The 16,332-nt window shown below is 40.7% G+C and overlaps 1 protein-coding gene across 1 annotated transcript; it reads left to right on the top strand.

Annotated features, from left to right (window-relative positions):
- Positions 1 to 11,921: 11,921 nt before the first annotated feature.
- K441DRAFT_680618 (ankyrin) lies at positions 11,922 to 14,267 on the top strand (the record flags this gene model as incomplete). The annotated part of the gene is made up of 4 exons (XM_067651383.1): positions 11,922 to 12,346; positions 12,405 to 13,110; positions 13,164 to 13,249; positions 13,301 to 14,267. 4 exons carry the CDS (start codon positions 11,922 to 11,924, stop codon positions 14,265 to 14,267), a joined length of 2,184 nt encoding a protein of 727 aa, XP_067499567.1.
- Between the last annotated feature and the right edge of the window lie 2,065 nt (positions 14,268 to 16,332).

Consider the following 16,332-nt stretch of genomic DNA (forward strand, 5'->3'; position numbering starts at 1 on the left):
AGGTAAAGAAAGCAGAGGATCGTAAGGATCGCAGTGCCTAAGTAGGGGGCTGATAAGTCATCACAAGGATGACTAATCAGATACACGTAACTACGTAACCTCTGTCCATATATTCCAACAATACATTCCAACACTGGCAGTTCTTTCTTTATGCGTAAAACAGCTATCAGTATAGAAAGCAAAGAATTATAAAGATTATAGTGCCTAAGTGGGCAAAGCAGCAAGGGTCAATCATAGTGCTGCGAGCAAGGAAGCGAGGCGTTAATTTAGCTGCAGGCGGAGCAGCAGAGGTTAAATTAGGTTTAGCTGCAGGCAGAGCAGCTAGAGTTAAGGTGCTACAAGCAAGGCAGCAAGGTGTTAGTTGGCTGCAGGCTAAGCAGTCAAAGTTGGTAGCGGTGCTGCAGGCAGAGCAGCAAAGGTCTGTCGTAGTGCCGCAAGCAAGGCAGCAGAAGATGGTTCGCTGCAGGCGGAGCAGTAGATAGCAGTACGGTGCAAGCGTCAAGTGGTAATAGTAGGTCGAACGTTCGGAGCTCGGTCTATCAGCTAGTCGTTAAATCGCAGGTATAACGGCGCAATCGTTATCATAGTAGTACGTAATAGCAGGCATATCGGCGCTATCATTTAGTCAGTAGATCTCTATCCTAACAAAGCTTAACACCTAAATTCCCGTTTATATCTTTTAGACAACGACATCCCCAAACGTGCTTATGGAGAGTAGTATTTAAGGGGAATATAGATCCGTACTTAGTACACTTAAAGGGTTAACAATCTGGCAAATATCTAAAGAGCGCTTAACCTAAGGGGAATATAGTAGAGCACTTTTCGCAGGTTTAAGATTGCGGAGGTTTATACGAGCTTGGCTGCCGTGGCTCCTTAGCTTTAGTTAACGAAGAGGGTGAAGCTAGCGGAGCTTGCGCGGACGGAGCTTGCGCTAACAGAGCTTGCTTAGTTTATAGCTCTTAGATCTCTTTTTGCTGTTTTTTAAGAAGAGCTCGTAGTTCACGGATCTCTTTTTATTGCCTAGTTCGCATCTCTAAGTCTCTACTCCATACTTAATAAATCTCATCTTGTTGTCGCTCAATCGTGTTTTATATATCCTGAATTTGTGTCTAATAAGCGGTTATAGTTAGAAACTCCCATTGGGCTTTATTGTTATAGATATTAATATAACAAAGCCATCTAGTGGTTATACAGTTCCCGCTTTTCCATCCTTTAGGAAGTTGTTATGCCATGTTAAGTATTCGTAGCTGCCGTAGATGCTAGCAGAGGGCAGAGGGCAGAGGGCAGAGGAGGATAAGCGCGCTAGCGTTATAGGCGCGCTGTTAACAGGATTTTCGACGTAGCAGAGCCGCTAGGATCGTGGCAGAGTGTCGAGCTTGTATAGGGTGCTCTTCTGGAGCTAATTGCCTGCCCGGTGGGAAGCTGGGTATTTAGATGCTGCTGATGCTGCTAGGTTGCTGGGTTGCTGCTGGAGCTGCTGGGTTATAGGACGCTGCTGTGACGCTGCTGGGTTGTTGGGTATTTGGTGCTGCTGACGCTGCTAGGTTGCTGTAACGCTGGAGTACTGCGCGAGGCTGTTGGATGTTGATTTGTATGCTAAGACGCGTACTGGATATTGGTTTGCTGCTGAGTTGTGTTATTACACTGGGGTACTGCGTAAAGCTGTTGGGTAATTGGATACTGCGCGAGGCTGTTAAGTTGCTATAACGCTGGATGCTGTTGATAAGCTGGTGTGCTGCACATAGTGCTGCTAAGGTAGCTGCTGAGGTAGCTGCTGGGGCACTGCCCGAGGGCTGTTGGGTGCTGGGTGCTATTGAAAAGCTGGGGGTACTGGCACTCAGTGAAGAGGTCGTACTGGGTGTTGATTTGCGTGCTGTAGAATATCTCGCGATATTCTAAGCTGGCTGGGGTTGGATGCTGCCGGAGCTGCTGGGTGCTGGTTTTGCTGCTAGGTACTGGAGTGCTGCTTTCGATCGAAGCTGCTGGGGCGGCAGTGAACCTTGTTGCTCTATAGCCAACCGGTGAGGTTGACCATTAATCAATGTCGGTATTACCCAAGTGCACTTGTATGGCCTATTAACTGTTAAATTAATTCTTGTCTAATAGGTAAAGAAAGCAGAGGATCGTAAGGATCGCAGTGCCTAAGTAGGGGGCTAATAAGTCATCACAAGGATGACTAATCAGATACACGTGACTACGTAACCTCTGTCCATATATTCCGACAATACATTCCGACAACTACCTTCCGCGGCGTGTTAGTGTAGATATATAGGCAATTATTTAAGGCTTAAAGCCTTAAGAAAAGTTAATAAAAGCAGTATACTAAATAAGTTAATTAATTAACCTGCGGTGGCCACAGTACCTAATAATAGAATAATCCTTATTGGTAAACAAGAACCCGCGTATTTATTCCTTAATTAAAGTTTAAAATAAGCTAAAGCTTAGCCTTAAGCGTAAAACTATAAGAAGTATAGAATACTAAAAGCTTAACCAAGAAATTATAAAAGGCAACGTTAGAGAAATACGCTATTAGAAAATATTAAGAAGAATTAGGATAATAAATAAGCTATAATTAATATTAAGCAGCAACTTTCCAGGGTTATATTTGGTAAGGATATTAAAACAACCTTAAAATCTAGTAATAATAGATTAGTTAAACATAAACGCCTTATTAAAGTAATTATAACGCTACCTAGCACGTCACTAGAAGATAAAATACGCAGATACAATAATGCCATTAATGCGGTTATAGATTACTGCAATATTAAGGAAGGTAGAGTGTATTAGTCAAGTTATCGCCAAAGATAATTTAGAATAGGAGTCGCCCTTAGCCAAGTTAAGATTAAAGAAGATACTAAGATTTTAAAAGCGGCTAAAGCGCTAAAGAGGGCAAAGTTATCCTTATATAAGGAGAAAAGACCAAAAATATACTTTATCTGCCTCGGGAATAAAAAGCTCGCAATTAGTAAGCATATATATAGGTTCTATACAAACCTTTCACCACACATGCAACCCTACTAAAAGGTGGCGCCGCACTTCCAAACTTACGCATACCCATCTTACCATCAAAAACTATCGATTTTCCAACTTTCAAGACCTAATTCCTACTGCCTAGCAAGCTAGAGGTGGATTTATTTGTTGTCTTACCCCCTTTCCCCCAATAGAAAATTCTTCTTAGGGGTGGTCCTAGCTTATAAGCGAGGCACAGACAGGAACACCAAAACTAAATACCAAAACCACAAAATATAGAGGCTAGATCTTCTACTACCTTTTAGCCTAATCTCCCCAGAAATCTTCTAGTAGGATTAGTAAGGAGAAAGGGTATAAGGATAGTAAAAAGAAACCCCCCTATAAGACACAAAATGCCAAGGCCTAATAGGTTAAAAAAAAAACCTCCTAAAGAAATAAGTGATAAAGAGTCTACATCTATATCTACTTTTTCTCCCCCTACTCCTTCTCCTGGCCTGCCTAGGATAGGAGAAAAAAGAGGACATCCTTAGTCTTCTCCTGAAAAAGAAAACCAAAAACCTGTAAAAAAGATGACAAAACCAATGACTATTACTGAGAGTACGACTAATAAGCCTCTCTTTTCCTTTTCTCCAGAAGAACATCTAAGCTTTGCTTTAGATAGCCTAACTAAGGCCTATAGCAAGCTAGAAGAAGAAGAAGAAGAAGAAGAAGAAGAAGAAGAAAGAGAAGAATTAAAAGAACAAGTTAAACAGCTAGTGCACCACACACGAAGTATCCTATTAGGAGAAAGTCCCTTTACACAAGAAGAAGAAAAAGAAAAAGAAAAAGAAGAGGTAAAAAATATCCTAAAAGGATTAACAGAAGAAGTAAGAGCTCTCCGTAAGGAGGTGGCTCCTACTAAGGAAACCTACGTAGAGAGGCTAAAAAAGGACCTCCCTTCTTTATCCTCCTTACCCTCCTCACTACTACTACCTCCTACCCCTTCTCCTTCTAATAGGAGTTCTACTTCTACTAGAAGCAAGAAAAAGCAGCTATAAGAAAGAAAGCTAGTCTTAATCACAAATGAAAAGGACCAACCTTTAGATACCTTCTCTATACGAAATAAAGTCAATTAACTATTTGCATTAAAACTGTAAGTAGAAAAGCCAGTGCTAGCGTCCATAGCTAGAACTAAAGGAAAACAAAACATTCTCCTTATAACTACAGAAGAGTATAATGCAGATTTCCTAGTCAAATATAAGGATATCTAGTATAACTGCTTTACCTTTTAAAGAGAACAAAAACTAGAACTATGGGCTTAAGTTATAGCCTATGGGGTTTCTACCCTACCATTTCTAGAAGATGGAGGCTCTAAGCTTCTAAAAGAAGAAATTGAGACCTTTAATCCTATAAGGATATAAGGACTACCTAGATAGATCTTATCTAGTGTAAAAAGACATAATCCACAAACCAGATTCGGCTCTATAGTCTTTACTGTAGAAAATGAAGAGAAAAGACAAGAAATTCTTAAGCAGAAAGAGATTCTAATTGCGGGTACAGCTACTAAGGTAGTAAAATACCTAAAAGTCTCTCCTACTACACAGTGTACTAGCTGTCAAAAATTTAGCCATATAGGAGACAGATGCTCTACTAGAGCCTGTAGATATTGTGCGGCTGCACATCTATCTAAAGACCACTCCTGTTCTACCTGTATAATAATAGGCAAGCCTTGTCAATATATAACCCCTCTTTGCATCAATTGCAAAGGAAATCACTTTGCTAATAGTAAAGACTGTAAGATACTTAAAGCAGCTAAACTAGTACGCAGTACTAGCTTAGACAATTCTATAGAAGAATAGATAAAGCATAGGATCCTAGAAGGAGGCAACTCCTACTAGGCTCTTAAAAAGATATTAGAGAGCAAAAGGACAGAAACAAATTGCAAAAGGACAGGGATAGGCATTAGGATTTTTCCTATTATTTTCTCATTCTCTAGTAGTTATAGCAACTTAGTATTTTACTAAGGAGCTGTAAACCCTTAAGGGTTTATAAACTATTAGGATATAGTTACTAGTACATGTTAAGCTGCCTAGAAAGGATTCATGTATATAGAACTATAGCGCTATAGCCTAGAGGCTGCATGCGTAGTATTGTACGTAGTATAATATAATGGATAAAAAATAAAAAATAAAAGGTTCTATACTCTAACTACTCTTATAAAGTATTTCTAACAAGCGCATCTCTCTAAACTCCTAAAGTAGGATAAGATTAAATGCAATATTTATAAAGTAACCCTTAAGTATAAAATATATCTTTAGAACTATGCGTATAGTATATATAGGACCTTTTTCTAGTTATTACACACTTATCTTATTATTCTTTACCACTTTTTATTTTATTTTAGTCTATTATTATCCAATCCTATTCTAGTATTTAGTAGAGTAGATATAATAACTAGGATTCTATAATTCGTCTAGGGGGGCAAGGGGTAATAGGTAAGGTAAGGGCAAGGTAAGGGTAAGATAAAGGATAAAATAAAGGGTGGGGTAAGAAGGGGTAAGGGGTAAGGTATAAGGTATAAAGTAAGATGGGGGATAGATAATATAGTTGCTATATAATATCTAACGGACCAACTATAAATGAGATATATATTCGAATTTCTTAGATCAACCTAAATAGAGAAAGAGAAGTATTATATAATACCTTCCTACCTAAGCCGATCTCTTAAGCTATACATCTTCGCTAATACTTTTTGCAACGAAGTATATAAGGGTAATTAGGGTCGGACAGATGGCTGCTATCCTTAATATAACATATAAACTCGGCGCTGCAACTAATATTACGACAGGCCCTGGTCGTGCAGAGGGTATAAAGATAGTTATTAATATTTTCGCTTTTGCGCTTAGCCGCGGCGTACCTTGCCTCGGCGGATTGAAGTAGCGATTCCGTTTATTATAGCTAGGATTAGATAGCTTAAAGTTTCCGTTTAAATTTTTCTTCCATGTTTTTTTTTTTTTTTTTTTATATCCGTTGTATTATACTACGTACAATACTGCGTATGCAGCCTCTAGGTTATGGCGCTATAGTTCTATATATATGAATCCTTTCTAGGCAGCTTAATATATACTAGTAGCTATATCCTAGTAGTTTATAAATCTCTAAGCTAGGGATTTACAGCTTCCTAATAAGATACTAGGTTGCTAACAACTATTAAGTAGTAAGAAAACGATAGGAAAATAGAAGAAAAAATTAGAATAAAATTATAAATAATCCTAACGCCTGTCCCTGTCCTTTTTATAGTTCATTTCTATCCTTTTGCTTTCTATGGTCTATCTACTAGGACTTTAGTAGGAGTTGCCTCCTTCTAGAGATCCTTCTGCTCTTAGCCACTTCCTAGTAGCTATTTTTGTCCTACTTAAGAATAGAAAAAGCGCCCTTCTTCCTTTCTTTGTACAAAAAAGCTTCTCTAAGGAGAGAGAAGAGCCTATTTATCTTTGCATTTCCTTTCTATCTTTCTAATATAGTCTGCATTCTAGTAAGAGGTGCGTAGGGGTTTGTACCGCGGTACAGTCCTTAAAGCATCTACCTTCTTTATCCTTCCCTATTGTTTTAGAGAAGGATTTAAAGAAGCCTTTTTCTAGTTTTAGTTGAAAGAAAGCTGATTGTAGCTTTTTAGGATATTTATCCTTAGTAGCTTTAAAAGAGAAAGGGTAGTTTCCTTTACAGATTCTAGTATAGTGTTTTCCTTTGCTTTTGTTCTGTTGCCAATTGTTTTTCCACTGTTCTAGTATCTTTTCTCTTGCTTGTTTCCCTAGGTGGGCTAGGGAAGAATTCTTCCATGTCCTTAGATGCGGTAATTACTATCCATATAATGCCGATGGCGAAATTGCTTATAACGTCCAGCTCTATAAAGTCCTTAAGTTTAATAAGCTCTTTAATATATTCGGCCACTATTAAGGTAATTATATTATGCAATACTAAGTCGCCTATTAGGCTAAAGATATCCTTAATAATATTAGGGAACCTATCTATAGACTAGCTAGTTCCTAAAATATATTAGATTTTTATATTCTTAAGCTTCTTTAGCTGTGGTATATTATAGTAATCGGCAATTGCATTAATATAGACGTGGTAAAGTGTAATATTAGCCGTTGTTAGCTATGTCGTTATGTCTTTATCATCGCCACTACTATTATCTAGTTTGGATAGTAATAAGGCATTAGCGTTGTTAAGTTACGCTACCTCTAATTCTATAGATTAGAGTTTGAGTACGGATAAATTGGATTAGCGTATAAATATATCCCTTACTTTAGCCGAGCGTTTCCACACTTGCAATATTGGATCCTTGCTCCTCCTCGCCATTGTTATAATCCCTTTTATATATAAATTGGATCATTCTCTTAACGGTGCCAGAATCGAACTTGTTAATATTTATAATATTAGTCACCGCCTCCTACCCGTTAGTTAGTTAGGGTTAATTCCACTAGATATTTAGTTAGATTTTACCTAAAAGCCTCTATTATAGGCAGCTGCAAGTATAGGAGATTGGGTGCATATAATCGCTTTATAGACTTTAAACTCCAGCCCCTGGCATACAAGTTTTAAGTCGCTATATTTCTCGCTGTTTATAAGCTACGCTAAGCCAAACAGAATATTTTTAGATAATATATTTTGTTAGTTTTCTTTCCTAATTCTAGTTTCGACTGCGTTTTAAGCAATATTTAAGGAAGTGATTTGGTGTTAAACAGGACAATTAAGAACAAGAACTCTACTTTATTAAACGTGCTCTAGAGCCTCTATATATACGTTAAAAAGTCGTCATTAGCTTCGTCTAATCTGCAACGGATTTAGCTAATTAGTTAGAGCTTTAAACGTTAGTCGCTTAATTAAGGACTGGTATAACTTCTAAAGTTCTAGGAAGGGTAAGTGGTGGGGTATACGCCGCAGCGCCTAGAAGCAGTTAGGTCATATAATAAAGGCTTAGTTAGAGGACGTATTCCTATAACTTAGGTTAAGGCTCTACACTTCTCTAAGCCATATTAAGTAAAGTTAAATAGTATTATGTTCCTGCGTACCGGCCCGCTAATTACACTATTCCTACGCCTCTAAGAGCGGTTTCTCGGCCGTCGACCTTCTTATTATCAGCTGGTCGAAGTATATTTTTTAGATAAGGGGCACTAACTAAATTATCAGTTAATTGCTTCTTAAGTCTTAGAGATACTATATTCCCTACTAATAATTCACTAACTAAGTAAGTAGACTAATAAAACTAACCTTATAAATACACTACTATATAAAGCCTAGTAGATAAAAATATATTTCCTAAATTAATAGAATCTAGTATAAAGAGTAATTATATAATGCTTTAGCATATTTAAGATACCTTAGAATTATATAACTTTACTATTCTTAGCATTAACAAAATATCTTTTAGAAAATGATTTACCATCCTTTATTATTAATAGAGGGAGCTTTCCTAGTACGTTAAATATTTATTTAACATTTTACGCATATTATAGAGGGCTTATACGTACCAAAATTAGTTAAGGGCACTAAAGAATAATATTAAGAAGCAATAGAAGAGGTACGTAATGCAGTATTGTTATATATCTATAGTGGAGGTATAAAACCTAAAGGAGCCTAACTATGCTCTATATTAATATAGTGCTTATCCCTTACATAGCCGCACTTGTACGGCAATATTTTAGTCTTTTTAGAGAACCCTAGATATAAGCAAATCCAGTACTAAGAGATGCTTTTAAAGAGAAAATTTAGTTCTGGGTAATGCAGTTATTCGGTTAAGGCCGCTAAGGAGTTTAAGAAAGATAGGATGGTAGATAAATCTAAGGATAGGGAGTAGAACCAAACTCCTAACGTCAATTTATCCTCTTTATTTCCTATTATTCTCTTATCTATCTCTTCTGCCAGTTTTCTAGTCTCCTTTAATACTTCTAAGAGATTCGCTTGGTTACGCCCCCGCTTATAAACATATTGTGAACCCACTAGTAAGTATCTTAGGCAAGGTTTATTACTATCGCCATTATACCTAAGTTTCTTAAAGGAGCATCGAAGGCACGGATTTTTACTTAGTAGCAATCTCATTCTCCGCTTTAAGCTTGGCACTTGGATTTGCAAGTCTCGACTATAGCTAGCAATAGCCCTTGCCCTATAACACTCCTTATATCTCTTAAAGAGGTCACCTCAGAAGAAAGTTCTAGGGCATTTGTCGCAATAGTAAGTCGGCTCTTTAGCGTCTATAAGAGTTAGGAATATACGCTGCGGTTAAATAGAGTAGAGACCTACGGGATTGTTAGTGTCGCTTTAAGTGCTCCGCTCAAAAGTAACTTTTTGTACAATCGCCATAGTTACACGCATGGATTTTCTGAATTGGTAGCTGCCCCTCTATGGGTAAACTATTAACTCTAGTAACTATAGGGCAGAGCATCCTTTTACTTACCTATTTCCATTCTATTGCGGCAGTTAGTGGTTAAAAGTAGACGGCCGAGTTTATATGCGATATTGAAGAAGTTTAAAATGCAGAAATATATAGAATTAAAGATGTGGACCACTAAGAGGAGGCGGGATATAAAGTTTCCACGTATTAACGTGGCGCTAACACCAATATCATATATAAAAATGTCTATTTAAAGCGAAGTCACGCCTTCCCTCCGAACAGCAACATCAATATCTATCACAATCAGCCTTTTAGCTTTTCGCTTTAAAATAAGGCTTATTTAATAGAGATTTTGTTATTCATTTGTCTTATAGCCTTAATAATGCTATGCCGTACGGCGTTATGTTGTTGTCGCGATAAAACGTCTTACCCCTTGGAGGATCGCGAACAAGTTACGCGTCGCGTCTTTCCACAGCTGTTAATAAGTAGTCTTTCCTAATAATTTTTCCCATAGGGTTTTTCAACAGGTTTTAAATTAACACTTTCCAGCTTTCTCCTTACTACGTCGTTATCGTTAATAGCCTTCGATATTACCTACCCGAACGGTTTTTAATAATACTTTATGGCAAAGAGACGACATATATTCCTACTCCTATATTAGTTATTGGGCGCAGGCCTTGTACCGCTAGGTACGCGTTATTGGGGCGTTATTGTCAATAGCCTTTAATATTACCTAGGTTCTGGGTTACCTGAATGGTCTTTTAATAATACCCCACGGGCGCACCCTACGGGCGCAAAAAAGACAAGATATATTCCTACTTCTATATTGGTTGTGGCGCAGGCCTCGTACCGCTAGCTTCTAACGGTACGCGTTGTTTGGGGCAATAAGTATGTAATTATCTACCACTGCTTAAGACAGTAGGGAACCTACTATGTAATACAGCAGGCTGAGATGATTACCCTCTCCTTAGGCCTACACCCCTAATTAATACATTATTTAGAATATATCTTTATCTCTGCGAGCAAGTGAATAGATAAAAATGTCTATTTAAAGCGAAGTCACGCCTTCCCTCCGAACAGCAACATCAATATCTATTACAATCAGCCTTTCGGCTTTTCGCTTTCCCACCCTCTACCCTATAGATAGATTTTGCAGCCTCTTAGGCTTGCGGTAGGCCCGAGGGGGGCAATAAGTGTGTAATCATCTACCACTGCTTGAGACAGTAGGGAACCTACTATGCAATATAGCAGGCTGAGATGATTACCCTCTCCTTAGGCCTACACCCCCAATCAATACATTATTTAGAATATATCTCTATCTCTGCGAGCAAGTGAATAGATAGAATGATCTGGCGTATTAACAATTAATATAGCGATATAAGTATTCCTAATATAGAACACTAGATCTCTCTCTATAATTATTTATATATAATTGCCTATATAAATAAGTAATTAAATACCTATATAAATTCCTATATAATTATTTCTATAAACTCTATAATTAATTACTAGTATAAATATGCATGTTTATATGCCTATATATCTGCACAAGGCTCTATATAAGGCTCTATACGAGGCTCTATACAAAGCTCTATACGAAGCTCTATATAAGGCTCTATATAAGGCTCTACATAAGGCTCTGCACGAAGCTCTACACGAGGCTCTATATGAAGCTCTGCACGAAGCTCTACACAAAGCTCTGCACAAAGCTCTACACGAAGCTTTGCACGAAGCTCTGTACAAAGCTCTGCATAAAGCTCTACACGAAGCTCTGCACGAAGCTCTGCACGAAGCTCTGCACGAGGCTCTATACGAGGCTCTACTAAAGCTCTACCTAAAGCTTACCCCCTTCTGCAAAGCGAATCTATACCTACTAGTAGTCCTTAATCATTATTTAAGCTAGCTTATTAGTTTAGGTATTCTAGCTATAGTAAGGGGGTATAGCGGAGGGGTGCGGCTGCTACAACTCGGGGGTGTTAGGCGCGATAACGAGACAACGAATTGGAATCGGGCAAATCGGGCAACGTAGTCTTCTTCGCCAGGTTTTATTTGGTAATTCTGGCCATTAGGAATAGCTTAGGGAGCTATAGAAGTTGAGATAATTTGGCTCAAAGTAGGTGTATATCCCTTAACCCGTTGATTTGGGTCCTACGGTTATCGATAAGGGACCAGCCAATCGGAGAATCCGGTTTAATGCAGGTGCCCAGTCAAATCCAGTAGCGAATTCTCTAAGGACCCCAACGGGTTAAGGGATAGGCCCAATTACCCCGCGCGGGACTAATAAAAATCCGAACCGTGTACAAGACCTTCGTTAGAAGGTCTTGCCAAAAGCTGTTAGCGTCTTGGCAAGGTAAGCCTTGGCAAGAAGGTCTGGGAGCGAGTCAAGGGTTAGAGGAGAAAAGCAAATACGGCACCGATTCGCTCACCGGTCAGGGCGCAGGTGAGTGTGGACTGCGCCTCGTACGTGCCTGTTTGCACCACATGCCATATAATACACTGCCTGCCTGACATCTTCGCACCATCGAATATACCTTTCGCAAAGGACTCTGGATAAATCCGCCGGTCCTCAGCATCCAGCATGGATCCGTTGTCAGTGATCGCCTCCTCTGTGACCATAGCGCAGCTGCTACTCGGCACCCTGCGCACTCTAAATCGGATACGAAATGCGCCAGCCGAAGTTAGCGCAGCCTTAACTGAGCTTGAACAGCTGCAACGAGTATTCCGGCAGGTTGAGGCCATATTTCGCCAACGTCAGTCAGGCGATGATGGCTTGACGGAATCAAGTAAAGTAGCCTTTGAATCCGTCCTGGTCTCCGCAAACGTGGAGTTGCAAAGCATCCACCAAACCATGGATACCATCATCACGGTGGAAGATACAGAAAGTGGCGCATTCAGAATCTCGCATACGGCATGGCTCCGGAAAAGGCAATGGATTAAAGCTGTATGTGCTAGGCTGCGCGACCTCAAGCTAAGCCTCGCCGTGCTCAATGGATCCGTCATGGTGTAAATAATCAACAACACCTCTAGAAACCGAACCAACGCTTGCTAACCCTCGCTACAGTGCCGATACCATGGCCTTGAGTGCAACACTGCATAACATTGAATCTGGCTCGCTGGCCGAAATTGCCGATACTCAAAATCGTAGCTTGCTTCTACTACAGGAGATCCTGCAACAACAGGAACAGCAACAGCTCTTTTGCCGCAGCATCGCAATAGCGAACAACTCAACCCCGGGTTATACGTCCACACCCTTTTTTGTCACTACATTGCCAAGTTCGCAGGAAAAGGCTTCTAGTGATGTCGCTGACCCTGGTGACCGGGTCTCAACCCAATCTGTGGATCCGCTCTTGAGCAGAAAAATTGGAAATCGATGCAATACGGGTTGCAGCTGCCGCTGCCACCGTCCAACCAAGTTCTCCACCCCAGCATGGCTAACTAATATTCTTGGCAACATCCATATTGGAAGCGTTGGGATTCCCAGACTGGCCGCGGAGTGCAACGAGAAACTTTGCCAAAAACAGGGATTTAGGGAAGCGCGTATGGTATTCTTCTTCCCTCCTTGGCTTGTGGCGCGTATTCTTTCGTTCACGTACTCGTCGAGGGGAACTATGCAGTTAGTTCTCCGAGTTCCGAGAGTGGTTTCGGATGAGGCCCCGATATTACAGTATGCTGCTGGTGGGGACCTGGATTCAATACGTATATTGATGTCTAAGGGTCTGGCTTCACCAGCAGATGTCGGCCATTCATACAGCATGACTGCACTGCACGTAAGTTATGGAAAGTATGAAATTCGGCGTTTCATGAACTAATAACTGAGTAGATTGCATACGTAAACAAAGACATTGAAATGTGCCGTTTCTTGGTCCAGCAGGGAGCTGATCCATACTATGGATCGAGCTTTCGTCGGTAATTGAAATCGTCTATTCTCGATACCAATATGCTTACAAACCCCATTAGAGCAGTCATCGATATTGTCCGAGACGAGAGTGTGAATGGTATGTTAGACCCTAAGCAAAGAGACGAGTTCTGTGGTATCTTTCACGAAATGGAAGATTATGAAAGCTTTCAACTGTCACCACTGCACAAGTCCATTCTCGGGCTGAGTCAAGTCAATCTCGAGATGCAGCTTTCCACCTCAACAGCCTGGATTGACGTCCAGGACACTCTGGGTCGTACCCCTTTAAACGTCGCTACATGGAGAGGGAACGTATCTGCGGTCTCCACGTTGCTGAAGTACAACGCTTCTCCGATGATTTGTACGCCAACCGAGATGTCGCCCGTCCACAGAGCGATTGAAGGCCGCTCATACGAATGCGTTCACCTGTTACTCCAATACGGCGCAGATGTCAATCATAAGAACAAACGTGGTCGGCAACCTCTGCATTATTGCTGTCGTATAGACGACAATGCTCGAATTTGCTCACTTCTACTTCAATCAGGAGGCCACGTCAATGGCCAAGACCACGGAGCAGGTCGGCCCATTCATGAGAGCATCATGCATAACAAATTACCCCAGCTCGCACTACTCATATCGTACGGAGCCGAAGTCGACTGCAAGACTTCAAAGGGAGAATTCCCTCTCAACCTTGCAGTTGGGAACAGCAATGTCGAAGCCATTCGATTACTCCTAGATGCTGGAGCGGATCCTAGTTTGCAGACTAATCTTGGCCATACGATTTTGCATACGGCAGCTGTATCTGCGGACATGGAGACTCTAAGATTCTTGGCTTCGGTTGAGTTGCGAGGTCTCAGCCATCAGACTCAAAACAAGAAAGGGGAAACAGCTAGAGACCTTTTCAACTTGCGTTGCGATTCGAACCCAGCCGAGCTAGAGATTCCCGCTTTCCAAAAGCTATGGAATAAACTGGAGGACTCAATATATACCTATGATGACCCGGACAGTAATACAGAAAATTTTATATGATGCCTTACTAGACATATAGAATAAATCAAAAACTTGGCCATGAATCGTCATGGAATACAAATTCGGTGTCTAGTGTAGAACGGAGTGGAAGACAGCCTACGTAATTTAAATGTCTGGAGTAATAGCGGATTGTGACTGCGTTGTTCCCTAAGACCTTAAGCGTAGCAAAATACAGACACAAATTTCGCACAACAGTCAGGTGGGTGGAACGGAGCTCAGGACCTGCAGAATCGACCTTGCACTGATGGCTCCCGCTCCTTCGACAGCCAGTTCCACTGCGCAAAGCCTCTAGATGTAGATATTCCCTGCGAACATCTAATCTAATTGTGGTGTCATCAAGGTTGAGCGGCTTTGTTTCATTGTTTACGGCTAAGAAACGTGTGTATTAAAGTCATGGGATGATACTTCATAACAGCCCATCATGTCTACTTTCGGGAAACGCGCCATGGTCCCTCAGTTTTCAGCTCGTTTAGACTGGTGTGCATATTTTAGCAAAGGTGGCGCATTGGGCTGAGGTCTAGGCTTTGAACTGGACGCTGCGGCCAACATTTCCATCATAAGCTTCAGCTTTCCCATCCAACTCCTCTCTAACCGCTACTCTAACATTTCAAATTCACTTCCAATCTCACGATGCGCATCCTCAACTTACTATGTCTTCTTCTACCCCTCGGTATCGCCACGAGCGCTAATCAGCCCCCGAAGGCTCTGGTACATCAATGTTTCGACACGGGTCTCTACTGTGAAGACTATCAGGCATGCTGCAAGATGTCAGATGGGAGCCCGGCCTGCTGTCCATACCAAGATGGTGAATGCTGCACGCAAACAGATAAGTGCTGTCCCGTGAGACTACCCTTTGCGTTTGTCTACATTCCAGAACAAATGGATTAATTCTTTTACTCCCGTAGAAAGATCAGAACTGCGGGTCTAAGGGACAATGCCAAACCTCCAGCACTGGAGACTCTTCCCCACATGCTCAACAGGCATTGCTGCCGCCGGCGTCTTTCGATTGGAAATGGGATCTGAAATAATCTGCTGTATTCATCAGTTCGGAGAGAAGACAGAATGCGTCACCATAGCTCAACAAGTACGAACAATATACTTAATTGCCTATAACGTGGGTAGCAGTAACCCGAAGCAATTCGCGTGATATGAACGTCCAAAAAATCTTCTTGACTTGTCGCATACTCAGCGTTGTGCAACTTACTCCATGCACACGAGATGTTCTCGGGCGCCGTCTAGTGCATGGGGATCATGCCGTCGTCCAATGCGGAACGCGAGTCGGTGTCAATTGAGGTGCAGGCTGCGTGGTGCTGGACCGCACCGTGCCGTGAGCCGATTCCTGGCCGCCACGAGCATCTTGCAGTTTGTTACAAACATGCAGGTAGCGTCGTCTGCTGAAGTCAGTGCTTTTATCCATATTCAGTATTGATTAACGATTATTGAATATTGAATATTGACGGTCAATATGCAATATCAATACGATATGTTCAATACTAAAAGTTATTAAATATTGACAATTTTTGGGGTTGAGGTAGTAAAAAATTATATAGATGCCTCTGGCCCCTAAGCGATACGTGCGTATTTCAAATTTATTAGGTAAACCCATACAAAATTAAAATGCACGAACATTAAACGTTAGTTGATAGAATATTGCATACCACATTGTTAGTTTTTACGCGCCCTATATACACCTAATCTTTAACTACCTTATCTTTAACCAACGCCATGCCTTTCTTATCTACCAATACAACAGACGACGATAATATATCTACCTCTACTATTTCGGAGCTTAATTCGGATCAGTTTACCTACTCTAGCGACAGTAACGCGTTAAGCAACTCTGCACTAAGTACACCAGGTATAACTTCCTCTTAATTACCTTGTAAAAGACGAAGACTTACTGCTACTTCTACTTGGCAATTTGCCCGCGATCCTCTTCCTTATAAAGCTACCCACGATGGCAAGAATCGAATCTAGTACTGCTTAATATGCGAATAGGACTCTGCCTCTTTAACATCTATTCGTGCCCACCTTAATAAAAAGCATGGTATAGAGATTTAAGCTA

The sequence above is a fragment of the Cenococcum geophilum genome (assembly GCF_001692895.1).
Source record: "Cenococcum geophilum 1.58 unplaced genomic scaffold K441scaffold_50, whole genome shotgun sequence".
NCBI classification, from domain to species: Eukaryota; Fungi; Ascomycota; class Dothideomycetes; order Gloniales; family Gloniaceae; genus Cenococcum; species Cenococcum geophilum.